The sequence below is a fragment of the Mirounga angustirostris genome, unplaced genomic scaffold (genome assembly GCF_029215605.1).
Source record: "Mirounga angustirostris isolate CCGP_5_RB_7025 unplaced genomic scaffold, mMirAng1.0.hap1 SCAF_1, whole genome shotgun sequence".
NCBI lineage: Eukaryota > Metazoa > Chordata > Mammalia > Carnivora > Phocidae > Mirounga > Mirounga angustirostris.
Genome location: NW_026991709.1, coordinates 166,077,980 through 166,092,151, shown reverse-complemented (window position 1 = coordinate 166,092,151; position 14,172 = coordinate 166,077,980). Strand labels below are relative to the sequence as shown.

At 51.6% G+C, this 14,172-nt stretch overlaps 1 protein-coding gene across 8 annotated transcripts in view; it reads right to left on the bottom strand.

Moving 5' to 3' along the window:
- The window catches only part of SSUH2 (ssu-2 homolog), a 28,915-nt gene extending 15,815 nt beyond the window's left edge, over positions 1–13,100 (bottom strand). Inside the window, exons 1-4 of one of the 8 annotated variants that reach the window (XM_064593193.1) lie at positions 12,601–13,100; positions 2,690–2,788; positions 2,218–2,299; positions 575–707 (exon numbers count right to left, since the gene is read on the bottom strand). In XM_064593193.1, coding sequence (XP_064449263.1) covers positions 575–707; positions 2,218–2,299; positions 2,690–2,788; positions 12,601–12,763 — 477 coding nt within the window. In that variant the 5' untranslated portion in view covers positions 12,764–13,100. Of the gene's footprint in view, positions 1–574; positions 708–1,376; positions 1,743–2,217; positions 2,300–2,689; positions 2,789–5,151; positions 5,382–12,600 lie in introns of those variants that run through there. The other 7 variants (XM_064593189.1, XM_064593196.1, XM_064593180.1 and 4 more) reach the window with 7 other exon arrangements.
- Between the last annotated feature and the right edge of the window lie 1,072 nt (positions 13,101–14,172).

Here is a 14,172-nt window from a genome sequence, read left to right as displayed (position 1 = left end):
GCCTCAGGTGACACAGGTACCTGTGGTGGCCTCAGCACCAGGTTCTCCCTGGAGCTTCAGGCCCAAGGGTAACGAATTAATGATTCCTTGGCACAGATGTGACTTGGGGGATCAAGGGGGCCACATGGAGCTTTCTCGGCCCACCCCTGCTGGAGGCAGGTTAGTCATGTGTTAAGGACGTGGACTTTGGGCCAGCAAACCCCAGTTAGAGTCCTAGCTCTGTCACTCCCAGCTGTACGTTGGGGGCAAGTAACTCCACCTCTCTAAACTTCCAGTTCCTCGCCCTTGAACAGGTGACCGTCATATCTACCATGTAGGGTAGCCACTGAGGACTTCATATGACATATATGTGATGTGCTTCCCACGATGCCCAGCACGTTCGAGCTTTTCAGCGGACCACAGACCAGAGAAGCGGCACAAAGGGCTTCAGGCTTCAGGGTCCATGGACCCTCTTCATACGCGCCACCCCCCCCCAAGACTCCTTTCTCCCGTTTGCCATCACACAAGCCACCCCCCACCCAGGACCTAATGCCTGAGGTGCCCCAGGGTGCCCGCCAGGCCCAGGCCCCCTTACCCTGCAGAGGGTCTGCTGCTTGAGCTTCTGGATGACGAGGTCACCGGCGGCTGCGCGGCCATAGCAGCGTTTGGAGCTCACAAAGCTGAGGAGGGCTTCCCGAGCCACTTCCTCTGTCACCATGGGGACTCTGCTGGGGACAGAGCACAGAAGCAGGGTCTCTGGAAGGGGCCTCCAGGCTCCGCCGGGCCAGCCAGCCCGCTCTTAACCGAGGCCGGGAGAAAGGGAAGGGCCTGGCTGCGGCCCACCGTGGTGGGAAAGCACTCAGGGCTCCATCTGGGGCGGGCGTCTCTGGCACAGGGAGCTGTGTGAACAGACGCCCGCAGCAGGAACACAGTTCTTTCCAGAGGACAGTAAAACTTCTTTAGCTAAAGCGCAGGGCTCACAAGAAAGGCTGAGAGAATCTCAGAACTCAAACACACACACACACACACATATTTAAACATGAATTAGGCCATTTTACAGATGAGGAAAACTGAGGTCTGCAGAAGATGTCACACAGCTAGAAGGAGGCAAAGTTAGGCTAGACCCCGTGCCTGCCCTCGGAGACCTTGATCTCAGCCAGAGGAGCTGTGAGCAGGGTTCACGGGAAGACCCCGGCCGGGAGCTATCTGACTGAGGGGCCCACAGAGAGCACCGTGAGCCCGCTGGGCCGCAGCGGCTGTGGCTGTGAGGGGCGCACAACCAATGGCCACCTCCTTGGCGCTCTCTTTGGAGGCCTCCCCGTCCTCCTAGAAAAGCCTGCCCTGAGGCCCAGCTGCCATGTCCCCTCCTAGCCAAGCCCTCCCCTGCCAACACCTACCGGAAGCAGGAGTCCCCTCCTCCTTCCCCTCCCTCTCATCTCCATTTACTTCTCCACAGCAGCCTGACTCCGAACAGTAGGACAGGGATGTCTCTCATGCACAGGGATGTCTCCAGCACCCCGGGCCTGGGGCACCGGGGGGCCTGCGTGCATGCAGGAGGTGTGGGGCCCAGAACGGCCCAGAGGGCATCACGGAGGAAGCGGGGTCTGCCCTGGGCACAGAAGGTGGGCGGCCAGGGAGGAGAAGGGGAGTCGCTCCAGGCTGCAGTGGGGCCGGGAGCACCCAGGAGACTCCTTGGAAGCAGGACAGAGCCACCCAGCCAAGAGGCGGGACCCAGAAAGCGGGGCTCCACCTTCTCTCTGCACAAAGCTGGCGCTCTGCCCAGAGTTCTGGGCCCAGGGGTCAACAGACTGCTTCCGTGAAGGGCTAGAGAGTAAATATTTTCGGTCTCAAGGGCTGTGCAGTCTCTGCCTCACTCACCCCCTTCTGCTGGTGTAGTACAAAAACAGTCACAGACAGTAAGCAAACAAGTGAGCGTGGCTCTCTGTTCTGATAAAACTTGATTTACAAAAATAGGCAGTGGGTTGGATTAGACCCCCGGGGCTACAGTTTACAACCCCTGGTCCACACTCTGGTTCTCAACCCCAGTTTGGTAGCCAAACAGCCTGGGGAGCCTGGTAAAATACACATTCCTGGCCTCTGTCCCTGGAGAATCTGATCCAGCAGGTCTGGGATCCTGAGGCCCTGGCAGGGTTGAGGTCCATGGACCCTAAAATCCCCAAGGAGGGCTCTTGGGGGGGCGGGGCAAGGGAGACATCCTATGTGATGGCACCAGCTCACCTGTGTTCCATGAATGAGGACCAGCACCTTTGTTCCAGGGGTCTCCCGGGAGCCTCCAAAGGTGGGAAGAATATCTGCTGTCCTGGGGGAGAGGGGAGGGGGCAGGGGCTCAACAGCCTAGCCCAAAGGCACAGATGTTTGTGGGGCGAAAGAAGGAAAGACTGGCTGAACGTGAGGCTGAATGAGACAAAGGGAAAGAGCCCCACATGCTAATGTAGCTAATGCAAGAAGAATGGTTCTCAAACCAGCATGATTCCAGTCTTAGACAGGGATATGGTCCTGGAATGTTCGTGGACACAGGGCTGATGCCCCATGTCCTCCCATTCCCCCCCCCCAGTGGTGACAAGAGGCTTCCCAGGGTGCCCCAGAGGAGAGGCAAGCCATCCCAGCACTGGCCTGGTCCAGAGACGTCTCCCCCAACCAGCATGAGCCCCAGGAAGAAGCTGCAGGAACCAAGACCTCACAGACTTACCACCTCCTTGAAGAAGCCAGTCACAGCTGGTCAGTCTCTCCAGGAGCTCGGCTGGGGGCGCCGGAGGACTCTCGGCCTCGAAGCTAAGGTCCACCACACCTGTGGGAGGAAGGCAGGCCTGAGCCTCTGGGGGGTGGCAAAGAGAGAGGGAGGGGCGGTTCACCGGAAGCTGCCAAGTGAGGCTGGGTGCGTTATTTTTTTTTAATTTTATTATGTTATGTTAGTCACCATACAACCTGTCATGGCGGTTGGCACAGAGTAGGTACCCAGCAAGCAGGAGTTGCCGTTCCGAATGTTTTTCTCACCAGGATTATTCGTGCTGCTCCTATCACACCCCACCCATCCCTGCCTGCCCTGCAGATGGGTGCCCGAGTGAGACTGGCTTAAACTGTGAGCCTTTTCAATAACGCACCCAGCCTCCATACAATAACGCACCCAGCCTCCATACAATAACGCACCCAGCCTCCATACAATGCGTTATTGAAAAGGCTCACAGTTTAAGCCAGTCTCACTTGGGCACCCATCTGCAGGGCAGGCAGGGATGGGTGGGGTGTGATAGGAGCAGCATGAATAATCCTGGTGAGAAAAACATTCGGAACGGCAACTCCTGCTTGCTGGGTACCTACTCTGTGCCAACCACCATGACAGATGCTTTAGAAACAGGATCGTACCCCAGGACCCCAGGGGACAGTGACTGAATTAGAGAGGCTTAGACGCTTCTCATCAAGAGATGCATCTGTGTCTCCTCGTCTTGGACGCAGGCAGGCTTGAGACTGCTTCGCGCAAGGGAACGCTGTGGACAGAAGCCATGAAGAGACCACAGCTTCTACTTCTTGCCCTCTTGAGCCCTGAGCTGCTGTGTAAGACATCAGGCTGCCTTACCGGGGAGACCACATGGACCACATGGAGACCCGAAGACCACATGGAGAGAAGCCCAGCAGAGCGCAGCCTTCCCGCCACTCCACCATCCTGCCGAGCCAGCAAGCACATGAGCAAAGCCGTCGGGCTCCGCCAGGCCAGGCCAGCTGCCCGCTGAGTACCCCTGAGTGACCCTGTTACGGACTGCGGGTCCGTGGCCCCCCACATTCATATGCCGAAGCCCTGACCCCCTCATGGAATGGTATTCCGTGTTGGGGCCTTTGGGAGGTGATCAGGTTTAGATGAGGTCATGCACAGAGCCCCTGTGGTGGGATTAGTGCCCTGGCAGGAAAAGAAAGGGACTCGGGCCCTTTCTTTCTCTGCCCTGTGAGCTTCTGGTGAGAAGGCAGCAGGCGGCAAGCCAGAAGCAGCCTCTCACCAGCCCCGGGTCTACCGGTGCCTTGAGCTTGGGATTCCCAGCTTCCAGAACTGAGAAATAAATGTTTGCTTCTAGTAGCCAGGAAGCCTATGGTGTTTTGTCGTAGCAACCCACACTGACTAAGACAGACCCTAATGGATCATACAAGGAGCAGAAGAATCAGCTGAGTCCTGCCCAAATTCCTGACGCACAAAACCATGAACTATAATAAAATGGGGGCTGTCTTAAGGTACTGAGGTGCGCAGTGGGTTTTTTTATGCAGCTTCCCATAATGGGCAGTCTTGGCTCTGAGACTCCCCACAAACCTGAGCAAGACTTTCTTGGAGCCAGACCGCAGTCTGAGGCGCCCTGCTTCCCACTCTCCTCTCACAGGTATACACCCCTGCGGTGTGGTCCTGCAGGCGGTCTCGGCCCACACCTGCTCCCGCTGCCCTTTTCCTTTCGCATGTGTTTCTGAGGGACCTCTGACACATCTAATGACACCAGTGGGTGTCTGCTTCTCAGGTGGCCCAAACTGACACTTGTCGCCCCATTCTCCTAATGGGGGGACGGGGCTCAGAAAAGCTGTGGCTCACCCAAGATCATGAGGCCCATGAGTGATGGAGCTGGGTTCAAACCAAGACTCACTGTTCTCCAAAGCCCATGTTCTTCCCAAGTATTTTTCATGAGGCAGCCCCTGCGGAAGAATCACTCACTACATACCTGCTGTTCAAACCTCATCTTCTACACCTGAAACTCATGTAACACTGCATGTTAATTATACTTCAATTTTTTAGATTTAAGTTTAAGTTTATAAAAACCCTCAACTTGATCTGCCAGGCTATGAAAGAGATACCCATAGCCCTGAGTCTCCAAGGAAGGAAAGCATAAAAATAAGAATTGGCTCCCAGGGGCGCCTGGGTGGCTCAGTTGTTAAGCGTCTGCCTTCAGCTCAGGTCATGATCCCAGGGTCCTGGGATCGAGCCCCGCATCGGGCTCCCTGCTCAGCGGGAAACCTGCTTCTCCCTCTCCCACTCCCCCTGCTTGTGTTCCCTCTCTCGCTGTCTCTCTCTGTCAAATAAATAAATAAAATCTTAAAAAAAAAAAAAAAAGAATTGGCTCCCAGAAATGCTGGACAACTCATAAAGCATCACCCCACACCTGCTGCTACACCCCACCCTCCCACCTGGAGATACAGAAGGCAGGACTTCTAACTCTGCTCCACATGAGGAGTCTGAGGCTCAGAGTGGTTACTCCAGTAGTCCTAGGGTGCACAGCAGTGAAGTCAGAGCAGGCTAGAGGCTCCTTGTTCCAGTTCCAGCACACGGGCCACCCCATAAACCCACTCCCTGCAGCCCCCGAGCTGGGGGACAAGAACTCCTCAGCTCTGTCTTTCCAGTGGCCAGTATGATTACAGGAAGTTGACTTTAAAGGGTAAGCTGATAAATGGTCGGTGGAAAGTAATTCTCTCTGCATGAAGTCACTGAACACACTCTGGTCAACAGCTGATCCATCTCACCCCGTAGATCCCTCCTTTTTTTTTTTTTTCCCTCAGCTCTTTAAAGCCTAGCACTCTTTCCCTCTACAAAAATAAAAATAATATGCCCTGTCCTTTCAAGTTTAATAAAAACAGAGGCCAAAAGAAGCAGGAGATCCTATTCTAAGTTGGAGCAGCTGGGGCTATCTGGACGTGGGAGGGCAGATGGGGAGGAATGCTGAAACCCACGGCCATGCACACTGGGGGGGGGTGGTCATTAAGACAAATGAACCATCTCATTCTTCCACTCCCCCCAACTTAGAAATGTCTCAGTCCTCTGACAATAAGGAATGCATACGCATCTCTACAGTTTTTCCTTGCAGGAAATTTACAAAGGAAGCTGAAATAGATGAATGTGTATAGATGTAGAGAGTACTTGTCTTAGCAGGAAAGCTTATCTTTGTAAACAAACGACTCTGTGCAGAAACAGGTGAGAGACCTGGGGTAGAGATGGGTGTGATGCAAAGGGACGTCAACCCAAAGCTTCACACTGGTGCCTGCTGAAGTGTACTGAAGTCCCCAAGATGATAACTCATTGGGAATTATCATTCATATCTTGGTTCTGAACATTGTTTGCTCCTGATAAGTGGATTAGCATTTTCAGCTATTTTAGCCACCAGGGATCGGCAAACCTTTTCTGCAAATAGACAAGTAGTAAATACTGTCGATTTTGCGGGCCATACGGTCTGTTTCAATTACTCAGCTCAGCTGAAAGCGGCCATAGATAATGCACAACTACGTAAGCATGGCTTTGTGCTAATAAAACTTGACAAAAACAGGCCGTGGGTCAGACTTGGCCCTTGAGCCTTATTTTGCCCACGCTGCCCTAGACACTCGTGGGTAGATTTGAGGGAGGGTCAGAAAGAGGGAAGCTGGAATTTGAACCTTTCTGGGACCAGGGCCCGTGCATGTCATTGCAATTCCCGTGAGCCCGGTTATCAGCGTTAAGGATAAAGGTCAGGGTTGGATTGTAGCCAAGGCTGTCTGTCCGGAGTCAGAATTCCTGAGGCACGGTGGTTAGGAACCTGGGCTCGGATACGTCTGAGTCATGGACCGCACGATACTGTGCCAGCCACACATCCTTGCAGAACTCAAGCCCCTGCCCCCAAGCTGTGAAACAGAACAGATGATATTAGCTCCCATCTAATAAGACAATGTGCACACAGCTCATAGCCCCGAGCCTGGCATTCAAGAAATGCTCAGTCAATGCCTTGGACCTGAGGAGGGAGGGTCTTCCTCTTTCTTTGTGCTCCTTTAAGCCAGAGGTGAAAATGTCAAGCATAGAAAGAAAGGCAAGACCTGCACAGCCCTCTCCCCGGGGAAGGCCCCCGCCCAGCCTGAGGTCTTGGGTCTGCTGGGGCATCCAGACTCTGCGCTGCTAGAAGACAGAGAAATGCCATACAGCTGCGACGTCTGGCTGGAAACCAAACAAAGAGGCAGGAAGAGGGGAAGAATAAGAGGTGGGAAACTCAGAGCTCCATCCATCAACCAGGAGCCACCCTGACCTCGCAGGGCAGTCGTAATTCGTCAGAACTAAATTAATCTCACCATTATGTTATGTACAAAAAGAAAGGGCTCCGGGCTGACCTACAGGCAGATGCGTCATTTCCTGTGCAGATCTCAGCGGGTACAACAGGAACGTGGACGTCACGGGTCATTGTGTGACGCCCAGCGTGGGGCACTCCAAAGGGGGCCCCCCCAGCTGCATCACTGTTTCCACAGGGTCGGGGCTGAGTTGCAGCTGGGCCACCCCACCCTAAGACATGCATTGTGTCGTGTGGCTCACAAAGGGATGGTGCGGGTGTGATCTTGTTCTGCATTTAACGACAACCACTGTTTTCTGTTTTCCCGGCTTTGTGGAAGCACGAGACTCAGAGGTGGGATCTGGGGCAACGAGCTCACAGGTTCACAGCAGAGCCAGAAAGAGTACTTACGACTCAGATCCTAACTCTAAGCCAATGACCTTTCCACTTTGCTGAACGCCCTATCGCTCCATGCAAATGGCATCAAGTGGTTGCTGAGAAAGCTTTGCGAAGCGTCTCTAAGGTAGTGCTCACCAGCCACAGCAATTTTTCTTTTGTGTAGAAAGGAATTTTTCTTGTGGAGCAAGGTATAATTAATGGATAACCTCTTTAACTTCCTCTTTTTAAAATGCCATTCCCTTTATTTCTGAGGATAAAAGGAGTCCACATCTTCTGCCTCTGATTCCAGGACTAATCATCTTAAAAACACTAAAATCGGTCCACCTCTCTGTTCAGATGGTGCCCCACTGCCATCTTGCTTTTGTTTCCTACCTTGTCTCCTCCAACAGGCGTGAGGGTCCCTTTCAGACAGAGAACCCCCCCCTTCCTGCATACAGTCAGTGCTCTTAAATACACTATGGTTTGAATGGCACTAAAAATGGTACAGGAGAGACTCAGGTGGTCTAATCCACACACACATAAAACAGGACGGGGTTGGCCAGGAGCAAAGAGGAGAGGCAAGTGCGGAATTGTTGAATGGGGTTAGAGATGAAAGGATTCTGGAGATAGATGGTGGTGATAGTTGCACAATAATGGGAATGTACTTAATATCACCGAACAGCACAGGTAAAAAAGGTTAAGATGGCAAATTTCGTGTTACGTGTATTTTACCATAATTTAACGTAATAAAAACAGGAGAATCAGGTGATCACAAGAGAAAGAAAAGAGTCTTGCTTGCCAAGAAGAACAAATAATTGGCTACATTATGTAAGAGTCTTCATAGCAAGACCAGAAAGGCTGACCAGGCCATCCCACCTCTTAAACACCACAGTGGCTCACTACAGCCTAAAGCTTTTTTTTTTTTAAGATTTTTTTTTTTTTTTGAGAGAGAGAGAGTGAGAGAGAGAGAGAGAGCACAAGCAGGGGGAATCGGCAGAAGGAGAGGGAGAAACAGACTCCCCACTGAGCAGGGAGCCCGACGCGGGACTTGATCCCAGGACCCCAGGATCATGATCTGAGCCGAAGGCAGACACCCAATCGACTGAGCCTCCCAGGCGCCCACCACAGCCCACAGCTAACAACTAAGCTCCAGCCCTTAGCAGAGAAGGCCCTGTATTAACTGGCCCTATATTACCTGTGGAGTCTCCTCCCCTGCTGAGGTTAAAAAAACCTCCCCACGCTGCCCAGAACAGGTGAGAGAAGGGAAAACAGTCCCTGTGGCCAGGGAGGGGTGGGGACAAAGAACAGAGCAGAAAGGGGGGAGGAGAGAGAAAAGCCTCCTTGGGGCTTGAGAGGAGAGAGACGTGTGGGAGCTTTCAGGTGGGAGCCAACGAGAACATATTTGGGAGAGCAGACACAAGGCCCGCCATGGGAGTGAGATCAGCATCAAGAGAAACGGGGAGAAGGCCGGGGCGAAGTTGTCCTTGGAGTTCTTCAGGCCCCTCTGGCATGCCAAGAGACAACCTGGCAAATGTTACAACAAATGTCCAATTAGTTGGGATGTGTAAGTCTTGCTTTGTAGAAAGCGTCACCATGCCAAGACAGGGTCACGGGGCAGGGAAGGCAAAGGGGGTGTAAGGGCTGGCTTGTCACTTCGGGACACTGATGTTGGCCTTCACCCTGGCACGGGTACTGTGCCATTTCTCCCAGGCCTTGTTCGGGCTGTTCCTGCCCAGGACACACCCCCTCCACTCCCTCAGCCTGACTCAGCCCAGGCCTGACGTCCTACAAAGCCTGCCTGGGGGTGCTGCCCCCTCACTGTGCCCCTCCGTACTCTGTTGTCACTTTTGCCAAACAGCTTTCTAAGAATTATTTAGAAGAAGTCCAGCTGGGGGTCTGCCTCCCCCACGAGGCTTTGAACACCTGAAAAGTAGATCAGTGCATTCATCCTTATTCCCCCATCCATGAGCACAGCTCCAAATAGCTAGCCTACTGTGTAGTCTGGGGGGAAAGTCACTTTATTTTTTAGGGCCCTGGTCTTCTTTCCCTACAACAGGGCTTAGGGAATACAGTCAGTGGGAGGAGCACTTGGGAAAACCGAGAGAAAGGGACACTCTATCTTTCCATTAAGAGTTGCCCCATGAGGTCAGGGCCAAACTGGCAGGGAGGGCCTGCACTCCTGGTGGCCGTACCTCCCTCCTAAGGGATGTGCGAGATACACTAAAGCCCCACGGTCAGTCACCAAGGCCCTTGGAAGCTGGGCCCCTACCATGAAGTCCAGCATCTTTCCCACCAAGTTACCCTGACAGCTTCATCCAGTCTCTGGTCTCCAACTCAGAGCTGGGCACGAAAGAATGTCTTTGGGCGACAGAGCTGGCCGGGGTACCAGGGGAAGAGTCCCATCCCTCAGCACTGGGTCACTGATGGTGCCAGTGGTGTGGCTTCAGATCGTTTCTCCCCGTCCCCAGCTATCAGCGCCCAAGAGTAAGGAGTTGCCATCTAGGTCCTATTGTCCAGAATCACAGCAGCCCCCTCCTCCAATTATGGGGTAGGGCTCGTCTGACTTGAAGAGGCTCTTGCACACCATTTCTGGGAGGGGATTCAGTCTGTAATAAAATAAGTTGTATTACAAGGAATATGATTTTTAGAATAAGGGAGGGGATTTTTCTTCGTCTCTGGGCTAGGATATCTCCCTCTAAGAGAAGAGTGATTGAAACCACATTACATCTGGGCCGACTGGAAAAACAAGGCCTGGTCATGCTCGAAAAGAAAAAACTTGGAAGGCTTCTTATTTTAAACAGGGAACAGACCTGTTCTGAGTAGCTTGGGGGCAGGGGTATGGGGGGGTTGTAGAATCCAGACCAAAGAGTAGAAGTGCCAGGGAAAGAGAGATCAGCTAAATGTAGGAAAGAATTCCTGACCGCCTCAGCTATGGAAGGCGGACCGGCCCATCACCGGAAGCATCTCGGCCAATGGCGGGAGGTGTTGCCATGAGCCGAATGCTGTCAGAGCTAAGGCCGAGTTAAGAGACCTTCATGCTGACTTCCACGTGGACGCCACATCCCAGAATGTCTCTGTCCATGCCCACTTTCTGTCCCACAGTGTGTCATTGGGAGAAGATATTCTCTCTCTAAAGCTGCCCACATTCCGGACTCAAAAACTGAGGGGACGACATTTTCGTGATTGGGGGAGTAACTCACCTGGGACAAAGTCCCTCGCCTAAGGAGGGACGTTTCAATTATGTAAGTCCCATAGCAGGCTCCCTTTCCGAAACCTGGACAAATACTGACCAGTTTCAGAGTTCATCAGCATTGTTTCTAAAAACTTTTCTGAACAATCTCATACCTTGCAGTAGACCCTATGGTTTGATTATATTGGAAACCAGCATGTAGGGTGACACTATGACAGAATCAGAGTCTTTAGAATTTTAAGGGAACTAAAGAGTTAACCTTACTCTCACCTGGCTTACCAAAAGGCATGATGCCAAAATAGAAACACTGCAGGTGATAGTATTTTTCATTAATAGCAGTTTAATTTTAAAGCTCTGGGAGACAGAATCTGATAATTTTCTAGAGTCAACATTTATTCCATGCTTACTCAACTCTGAGTGATGCTGTAGGCACTTCGCATCCAATTAATCTTTCACCACTTCTTCCAGATGACATGATCTATGTTTTTATTGTGAGAAATGTAGCCCAGAGAGGTTAAGCGACTTGAGCAAAGTCACCCAACAATTAGGAGGCAGAGCTTGGATCTGAATCCAGATCCAACTTAGCCCATTGTTACTAAGAAACTCCTATTGTAAACTGCAAGACTGATAATGGGCAGTGTTTCAAAGAAGAAAAATTGCATTTGATTATTAGTAGAACCTTATAAAATTATGACTACACAATTTCCAATATATCAGAGATCAGATTAGGTCCAGCTCAAATACATGGTAAAATATCTCTGTACAGTCTCCCATTTCAATATGAAAAAGGATTCCAACAAAATTTTAAATGCGTTGCTTAGATTTACATGGGCTTATTTCATATCCCACTTCAGCTCTGAAACTGAAAGACAATAGAGCTGGACCTGCACAGGACCTTCAAAGTCCCCAAGTTCGGGAACCGTGAAAATGTACTAGTGTCACAAGCTTCTCTGGGATTCAAATGAAAGCTGAGGACCCCCCCCCACCCCCTAGAAAACTACATTCATACAACATTTTGCCCTCACCTTCATGGTCTTCAAATTAGGGAATCCTGACCCATCTCCTTTTATAGATGGAGAAACTGAGGCTCAGAGAGGTTAAGTGACCTGCCCAAGATCACACAGCCAATTCATAGCAGAGCCAGGACCCGAACCCCAGCCTCCCAATCCCCAATCTGATACTCTTCCACACACTGTCCCTTCCAAATTCAGGATCAGACATTTTTTTTAAACATGGCACATTTCTTCCTAAAATGCCATTTCTGGGGCACCTGGTGGGCTCAGTCATTAAGCGTCTGCTTTTGGCTCAGGTTACGATCCCAGGGTTCTGGGATCGAGCCCCACATCGGGCTCTCTGCTCAGCGGGAAGCCTGCTTCTCCCTCTCCCACTCCCCCTGCTTGTGTTCCCTCTCTCGCTGTCTCTCTCTCTCTAATAAATAAATAAAATCTTTAAAATAAATAAATAAAATGCCATTTCTGTCTTCATCTCTTTAAATAGTCCTTAGATTCCATTGTATTTCTGTCCCAGGAATGACAGCATTGGGGTCACCAGGACTGTGTTTCTCGAGCAATAATGAACACGCCCCTCTTTGCAAGAGGAAGATCACCAGTAAAGACCTCCCAGGAATGTCTTTCAAATTAACCTCACCTCAGAACTGAGCCCAAGTGTGGTATTCAGGCTCACATGTGGCTGGGGCGAGAGGGGGTTGGGGAACGGTCAGCCAGAGAAAGGAAGATTGAAGGATACAAGACTGGGACGGGGTTACCATGGTCAGGGAGGAAAGTTCTCATCTTGGTTGTTACCATCCTCCTGCACTGCCCAGAGGCACATACTGGAAGAACAGCTAGCAGGCTGCAAATGGGCTTTCCACACGAAAGGAAGGAAGGAAGGAAGGATGCTCTCAGCAACACAGACCCAGAACACAAGACAGCACAGAGGCCAGAGGAAAGATTTCAGCCAGTGCTGGCCACAGAAGTGAGCTCCCCAGGTCCCCCCGGCTGTACTTACTGTCGTTGTCACTCAGATCCCTGTCCATGGTGCAGACGTCCAGCCCAGGAGGTGTTTGACTTCCCTGTGGGCTCCGGCCACCGGCATCTGAGGGACCACCCTCGGCTCCTCCCAGAACGCCAGGCCCATTGTTACCCGATTTGAATACAACCGAGGGAAACATCTCGGGGAGGCCGCGTCCGTCAGAGCTGCTGCTCTGGACCCAATTTACGGGGGTCCTCGGAGCTCCTATTCATAAGAACTTCTACTCATCGGGCTCTGACGGGGTGCATCTAGTCACCTGTGTCCTCGTACAACCCTGTGGTTTTATGGGCCCTTTCAGGGTGCCCATTTTTCAGAGCCGGGACTCAAACCCTCATTGATCTGACTCTCAAGTCGGAGCTCCTGAGCACTGTGCTCGCTTGCTCATCTGTCGGAGGCAGGCTTCTAAGTGCTGTAGGGACAGAGGGAGGGGATACAGAGAAATGTAATAACACAGAGGTTACCTCCCCTGGGGGAGAGATGATATGGGTGGGGTCTCTGAAGTCTTAAGCGTCAACCTCCTCCTCCTCACTGGGGAAGCAATGAGGCTGGGATGAGGCGAAGCTCCAAAGCCATGCAGCACGTGGTGGGCAGAGCCAGATCCCACCCCGGGCTGCGTGGTCCCTGCTCCCACCACGCCAGCCCAGCCCCCTGCGAAGCAGCTGTGGGTTTCTCAAAGCCTCTTCCTGAACCTTTTGCATTGGAGTTCAAAACTCCTTCAACCCGATGCTTGGAGGATCACTCCTCTCTTCTGGATGAGTCTAAACAATGAACACCTGGACCTGGGTCTCCTGGTGGTGGGAGCAGACAGCTGTGAACTAGAGCCACCTGCCCTGCATCCCTGGCAATGACCCTCCCATCTCTGGCCAGGGCAGCCTTCCACCATAGGGCGAAGCAAGTACCCCATGCCCGGGCTTGCCCAGCCCAGCACTGGCCATGGGGCTGTCCCATGACATCCCTCAGTGAAGACTGGCTATTGCACTCACCCAGAGAAGTACCTGGAAGTGACTGGCCTGTCTTGGATGGATGGCCACGACACACACACAGATGGTCTCAAGGGCCCCTTTCATTTCTCTGTACTGCTTTCACCCTCATCATTCACTGTCCACCCTCAACAGGATGCTAGTAGCAATAATAAAAATAAAAAAGCAGTACCAATAATTTGGCAAACACTTCTTAAATACAGGCAAATGACTCAATGCCTACAAATAGGTTTTTATGGTCGGTAGGAGCACTGAATTTCTTAAATTTGAGAGTTTTGTAAGTTTCATTACTGCATGTTCATGGGAAAGACCCAGATCCTGAGGAATAAATATGGTCTTTTTTTTTAGTGGAACTGTGTGTGCCTTACTGGATATAATCTTTTAATACTTTTATACATTAAGCAATTCTTAAGCCATTGTAGAACTGTCTCCATGGTAACAGAATTGCCATGAATGTGTGTGCCTAGGTGTGGGTATATTTTACTCTAAACATAATGTGTGTGTATGTGTGCGTGTGTGTGTATGTCTGTGTCTGTATGTGTTTGTGTGTGTGTATTTGAGCCTAAAC